Source organism: Opisthorchis viverrini (genome assembly GCF_000715545.1).
Source record: "Opisthorchis viverrini unplaced genomic scaffold opera_v5_103, whole genome shotgun sequence".
NCBI classification, from domain to species: Eukaryota; Metazoa; Platyhelminthes; class Trematoda; order Opisthorchiida; family Opisthorchiidae; genus Opisthorchis; species Opisthorchis viverrini.
This window is the reverse complement of record NW_008751758.1, coordinates 298,055-305,548: the sequence shown is the minus strand read 5'-3', so window position 1 is coordinate 305,548 and position 7,494 is coordinate 298,055. Positions and strand designations below refer to the sequence as shown.

Here is a 7,494-nt window from a genome sequence, read left to right as displayed (position 1 = left end):
CCTCCGCAACTTCTAGGGAACAATATACATGAGGTCCGAGTAATTCACTGACTCAGTTGGCTGACACGAAATAAAACTGGAAAACCATTGCCGGCCATGAGTGACAAAAAAGAGTTATACAAATGGACTCTCATCTGCAAAAAAAAGAAAAGAAAGAAAAATAAAAGATCACTTGGGATAGCCTGAAAATACTCTGCAATGCCCATGACCTACATCGGCGAGCACAGTTGTATCTGCTTTCGTCAGGACAGAGGCTACACCACACCAAAGCCCATTCCGTCATCCAAACAGAGAATACATCTACTCACCACTCACAGTGGTAGACACGAAAGTCTTCACCGCTATGCATCACCTACAGATTAGAGCTGATAGCAGTGCTTCGGGGACTGGTGATTATTTCCCAAGCACACACTTTCTCCCCTGGTATATATCCGACTCATGTAATAAACACTCGATTAGCCATTAGCTCAGAATTCCATTCCCGCCAGCCCTTACACACCTGATTCCCATACCACGCATTTGCGCGCTTATATCGGCTTTTACTAGATCCCTTGTAATATAATACCGTATATAAGCAAAACCAGTCCCTGGTCGCTAGCCTACTAAGTACAAATCTATCTATTCCCTACTCCATATAATCACTTGTCATCATCCTAGTTGCAGCAGACGCCAGGTTTTTCTTCCTGTGTATATTAATGCATATTATCCCATTTCATATCCCCTAAAACTCACTATGTTTTGCAAATCTCTTCCCATCCCCTCACCTTCCCAAGCTTTAAACTTCGGAAGTGCCCGCTTTGGAAGACCTGCTTAGCTGATCTCCACTCCACCTGACCTATGATCTACAACCCCGGATCACCAAGCGGACCAAGAAAACCTACAATCCCATATCGGTTTCGTTCCATCTTGTTTCCTTTTGGACTACTCGTTCAAATTCAACCACTTCTGTGTCCCCATCCAAACTAAACCCTACAGCTGACTTCCCAGCAACAGAGCAACCAGTGGGTCTGCTTGTTCTCAGATTGCACCATACTTTTGAGAATAAACTTGCCGTGTTTTCCCAATTCGAATTATCCCATCTCCACCTCCACTTTTGCTTGTTATGACTCCGGCCATTTACCTAAACCACCCAAGGTCACGGTTGGAATGAAAGTCATGGTGGTCTTTGGGGTCAATGAAACGAGTAGGCAAGAGGGCACGGTTGAGGGGAGGAATGAAACAGTTGCGGGTGTGCTATCAAACTGAGTATGGCAGTGCCGTGCCATCATTGGTCTGACATGCTTCAGTTTTTTGGACAGCCCCGTGACGGACGCCACATTTGAGATGATTCGACTTGGGTATGTAGTTCACTGAGCGGCGGTATTCATTTCAGCTTGGTCGAGGAAACAAGATGGAACGAAACCGATATGAGATTGTAGGTTTTCTTGGTCCGCTTGGTGATCCGGGGTTGTAGATCATAGGTCAGGTGGAGTGGAGATCAGCTAAGCAGGTCTTCCAAAGCGGGCACTTCCGAAGTTTAAAGCTTGGGAAGGTGAGGGGATGGGAAGAGATTTGCAAAACATAGTGAGTTTTAGGGGATATGAAATGGGATAATATGCATTAATATACACAGGAAGAAAAACCTGGCGTCTGCTGCAACTAGGATGATGACAAGTGATTATATGGAGTAGGGAATAGATAGATTTGTACTTAGTAGGCTAGCGACCAGGGACTGGTTTTGCTTATATACGGTATTATATTACAAGGGATCTAGTAAAAGCCGATATAAGCGCGCAAATGCGTGGTATGGGAATCAGGTGTGTAAGGGCTGGCGGGAATGGAATTCTGAGCTAATGGCTAATCGAGTGTTTATTACATGAGTCGGATATATACCAGGGGAGAAAGTGTGTGCTTGGGAAATAATCACCAGTCCCCGAAGCACTGCTATCAGCTCTAATCTGTAGGTGATGCATAGCGGTGAAGACTTTCGTGTCTACCACTGTGAGTGGTGAGTAGATGTATTCTCTGTTTGGATGACGGAATGGGCTTTGGTGTGGTGTAGCCTCTGTCCTGACGAAAGCAGATACAACTGTGCTCGCCGATGTAGGTCATGGGCATTGCAGAGTATTTTCAGGCTATCCCAAGTGATCTTTTATTTTTCTTTCTTTTCTTTTTTTACAGATGAGAGTCCAGTTTTATAACTCTACCGAGGCGAGCCACCAGCAAGCAGCAACAAACAGAAGTCAGCAGTGCTTCCGATTCACTACTATCGATTCACCCCCGTCGTTTGGGACGGCCTCCTTCTCCCAGATAGACCCAAATAGGCTAGACATGCACTAGCTGAATAACTCACTGCCATCCTTGAAATGAGCAGGTAAAATGTCGTCAGGACCAGCAGCGCAATGACGCCTGATTAGAAAAATATATTCGGACATTTCTGAGACTTAATTTTGCTCCATATTTACGGTCGATCTTTCTGTTGAAAACCAGGTTTCTGGATTGGAGGTAGCAGATGGCCAGCTGAATTCCTGGTCGAAGTACGGTGCCCACCGGTCCAAACGATTTGTTTTGCTGCATATCAGGGAGCCAATTTTGTCCCTGATTATTTCGCTGACAAGAGGTTTCCGAGGACCAGTCGAACGAATCAAGTGGAATAATTTGTGCACGTTTCCAACATTTTTGCATCTTCCATTTCTTCGAATTTTCGGGTCCACCAAGCTTCTCGCTCTGCGCGGACACTCAGTTTCACCTGACGTCGGATGATCCGCCGGGTGGAGTTGTGGCAGTTGTGAGGTGGAATCTATCGCCGGGTCTCTAGCAAATTCACGGTCCTATCAGAGATCCGAGGCTTGAATGGGGTTGGCTGGGTTATACCGCAAACAGATGTTTCGGCTTTGAGTAGCGCTTTGGATATTTTTTCCCAGTGGCCGTTTATATTCGACACCGTGCCGTCCGGCAGGCAGTCGAGGAGCTTGTTCTGATATTTTGGTTTGATTTCTGGGTCCACTAGCTTCTCACTGGACGCTGGTATTCCAGAAGGAGCGGCAGGTATTGATCGACCCTCGCCACCGATAACTGATGGAGATGTGGTCTATTTGGATTCGGCGCTGGTTTGATGGTGGGCACCACGTCGTCAATCGATTTCTGCTGTTCCGGAAATTCGTACTGCAAAGGAACAGCCTGTGATCGGCACACATCTGAAGTAGGCGGTCTCCGTTGTCCGTGCGTCTCGTGCCCAAACTAAGACGACAACCCAATCGGGCCACTGGAGCGCTTGGTCTGTCTACCTGGGCGTTCATATCACCACCAACCACAACGACATCTGAGCTCTTAGCCTGCTGTCAAAGGGCACCTAGAGCGTCATGAAAACTGTCCTTGGCAGATTCAGAGCTACAGTCAGTTGGGGCGTAAGCAGAAACAATAAACAAGGTGCGATGAACCTCACTTCCTCTGAGTTTCCTCCCAGATGTTGTCAAGCGAACCGCACAGAGGTGACTATTAATGGGCATTCAATCACGCAGAGACGCTTCCGCTCGTTCCCTCAATACAATACCCACCCCAGCATATCCAGCTGTAGCGGCCTCTGCATCACAAGAGGTTCGCAGTCGAAACCTGGAAGAGAGCGACGGGGCAGTCAGTTCGATTACAGTACTTGCGTCCTCCGTCCTTGTTTCTGACAGGCAACATAAATCAATACAGAGGGGATCCAGCGTACGCGCAAGAGCCACCTGTTGACCTGCTTGCTTCAGTGTGCGAACATTGAAGGCGGCTAAGCAGACAGGCTTTCGGGGCTTGAAAAACACTTCGAAGTGTTTGTGGTTTTCACTGAACTCGGACGTACGGAAGTTGCAGCTGAGTGTGATGCAGGGCGAGCAAAACGGTCAGTCCTGGAGCTGGGACCTGTGCAGAAAGTATTTAAATTTGAGTGAGGGTTGGTGGATAACGGAAAATGTGGAACAGTGAGAAGGGCGGCGTCAGCAGTAGCATGTTTTCGCTTACCCGCCCTGCTGTATGCAGCAAGTGGGGCGACCCGGCTGATGGCACCACACGACGGCCAATGGGTATTAGAGCATTGTTAGTTGTAGATGTCATGATTGTACGAGGGCTGGGATACTGCCAGGGCACCCACAACTAGACAGGAAGTCGATTAGGGTCCTCGACCAAAGCCTTTGGCTTAAATGTCTAAAGGCAAGGCAGCGGCGTCTGGCTGGAAATGCAAGTACATTACCATTTTTTACGGAACACGTCGCCATGATCCTACCCCCAACCTGGAGGGCCGGGAGACTGTGTTCGTCAGACTTCTACTCATGGACCAACCTGATGTAAAAGACACTGAGTGTCGCGCGACACCTCCTAGCATAGCTCGATGGGTCTCCGAGGTATACAAACCGTCACACCACGGTAAGGTCCAGTCTCTTGGCGACAGCGGGAACCTTGATGAGAACACTATCGTTATTTGTAACGGATACTGAACAGTGATGTTTAGCCACCGAAAATCGGCGATAGAGTTCTGAAGTTTTCATCAAATCCGGGGTCGCAGGATTTGGTTGGAATGAAGGGATTTTGCACACTGTTATTCCTCCAGTGTACCGAGTTCTTGCGGAACAAATCTCAATTTCCATCCGTCATCGAACTTGAAAAAAATCACTTACGATACTATTGACGTACCGCTCTCAATAGGAATCAAAAGCGAGGCCCGAATGTGGGTTCGTGAATTAAGGCCGCAGCTAGATCCCCGTTTGACTCACTGGCATAGGCCGTTGTGTCTATATATGAAATATCTCAGCCAATGACTCGATGAGCTTTAGTTGTGCTTTTCGAACTGTTTCCGGTACTGCCGCAATAATTCTTGGAGCTAATTAAATTCAACAGTCACCATGCAATCCCGCTCACCATGTGCAGGAACAGTGCTGCCTCAGTTGAGTTCTCGGCCCGAACCTTCGAGGATGCCATCCTCGTGTGAAGAACCAACAAAGTTTTACACCATGTCTTAACCGCCTGAAAGCAGGTCAGAAAGTTGTGTTGCCGGTCGCACATAAAGTGAATGAGGTGGAAACATATTGAAAATTCCCACTCCTTGTGGATGAAGTGTCGACAATCGGCTTTCCGCGGATACGGCATCAATAACAGTTGTTGGGTCCAATTTTGGCTATACAGGGTCTAATTAGCCACACAATGCTCGTAGCTGTGAAACCTCTACAACTATGTGCTCAAGCCAAAAGCCATTCTAATTTACGTTCATACTTTTGCAGCTTACCCGAATTCATCGTCCAAAGAAGCAATCAAACATCTGGAGAAGATGTCTGATTGAATAATTTCCCAGCATCGCAGAGACCCCAGTTGCCTAGACAGGGCTCAAAATTTTGGGCTGCAACTCTGAACTCAGTTACCGATTGCGTAGCCCATGAGGGACACGTCAGAGGTATGGAAAAATCAAAACCATTGCGCGAAAACGGAGGCGGCAGGCTGTTGGCACACCCAAATTGAGTTCGTCGAAATTTTGGGGCTTTCGAAGTTGCTATTTTAATGGGGAGTTAGTCTAATCAATTTGCACCTTCCAGTGACATGCTGCACGTAGCATTTTGTTTTAGTGAGCGAAATGTCAAGGTCACTGACCACCGCCGATTTGCATTTTCTGCCGATTTGCGCGACATAAAACACGAAACCGCACTTTAGCATATTTTGGCGTTCCTGAAGAATAAAATAACATCTTAACAGTATTTAACTAAATGCCACCCTATAGGATCAGTCGCAGGCGTTTGTTTGCTTTAGATGCCTCAGATTAACAAATGGGATATTTTTGTTCGGCGTACCTGCTCACAACAAATTTTCCTCATGGTTCTCATGTTCCATTAAGTGCAATAAAGTTAGGTAACAGCAAAAACTTACAGTGGCAGTGCGAGGGACATCTGTGGATGATACCGTTTCCCAGATATGCATAACTAGCTTGAAGGTAATACTGATACGAGATAGCTGTGGGCGTCTTTCCTATTACAACTATGATGTTCTAAAGGTGGTGACCACCATAAAGCTGTCACCACGATGACGGTAGCGGTTGTCACTCACCTCGACTACCTATTGTAGCTGCTGGATCCGTGTCTATGTGCGACGCTAATTACGGTTCCCCACATATGCGCGGCAGCCCAGTCCAATGAGCAATGTCGACCCCTTGTACTCATATCTCTACCAGCTTTCACTCATCTCGAATAATTGTTGTAACTGCTAGGCCAAGGTTCATGTGCAACGTTGATAATGAGACTGCACCTATGCACAGTAACATAATCCGATGGTCAATGACGGTCTTTTATGCCCTTAACTATACGCGATACCGCTTGTCCAGGCTGGCTACAGTGAACATCAGTGCAATATATATGCCGACCGGTGAAAATAAAGCCTCAGCTATGCGTGATAGCCACATCTGACAGCCTGTTATACTCACAAATGTACTCAAATTCACCCAACTTGTCACACGAATTCCTCGTCATCACGGGATTCGAAAGCAAGGTCCACAAAGCGTATGCTAAGAAGTTGGGCCTCAAATTACCGGTCTCCATCAACTCCGAAATTGGACAAAACGGTTTTATTGCGACTGTCTTACGGGGCAGACTCGACTCGTCCTCTATGGACCGATCAAGAACAACATCAAAGCAAGCTCTTTTAGCTGACCGGCATGTAGACTGACAAGCAAATAATGGGAAAAGATTAACTGACACATGTGCACCCACCTGGTGGACGCGCCTGATGATTTTCTCCACACAGCGGGTAGGACTCATTGCCGCAGCAATAACAGTGACATGGAAGTCGATCATGTTGACACCACCAATCAGCAGGGTCAGTTGGATGGCCACAGAGACCACAGAGAACAGCGTCGTTTGACGTCGAACGCCACCGTTGTTGGACTCGGCTTTGGACAATCAGACGCCTCATGCACTCGGCGGCCTTACGTGGTTCCGACAGCTTCAGTTTGCCAACCAACCGAGCAAGCTGCTTGTGCAAATGCTCTATTGGCGATGGCTCTGGCTTTGGAACCAGAGATAAAGGTACTCCTCCCTCTGGTAGGTTGTATTCGGCAAGCCACCTTTGATGGATTGGAAATTGACCTAGGCACTGCATGTCCGATTAATTAACTTACCGCTTGGGAACGAGTGGTCTCTGAATGCTGAAAATAGGTGTACACAAGCTAGCCACATTGATTGGTAAAATATGCACGTGCAGGTTCCGGCCGAAGTGTTGACTGTCTGAGAACATTTGGGGGGTTGTACCAAAAAACTGACTGTTACTAACAACGGGCTTCTCACCTTGAAGCGATCTGTCTGGTTGTATAGCAGATTTGGCGTGCATATTCAAATGTGCCTGAGAACCTGATTGGCAGCGTACGTCGTATCCGGTAAACCACACCTAGAAAGTAGATATCTCCATCCCGAATTTCTCGGCGGTCACAATAATAATTGGTGTGCATTTCGCATTCGCGCATTAGCCACTCGCTGTGATGAGCGACCTTCTGGGCGGCATGCT

The 7,494-nt window shown here is 47.3% G+C and overlaps 1 protein-coding gene across 1 annotated transcript in view; it reads left to right on the top strand.

Moving 5' to 3' along the window:
* Nucleotides 1-6,773: 6,773 nt before the first annotated feature.
* The window catches only part of T265_05427 (hypothetical protein), a gene marked incomplete at both ends in the record, with an annotated part of 47,553 nt that continues 46,832 nt past the window's right edge, over nt 6,774-7,494 (top strand). Inside the window, one exon of the mRNA XM_009170434.1 lies at nt 6,774-7,034. Coding sequence (XP_009168698.1) covers nt 6,774-7,034 — 261 coding nt within the window. The remainder of the gene's footprint in view (nt 7,035-7,494) is intronic.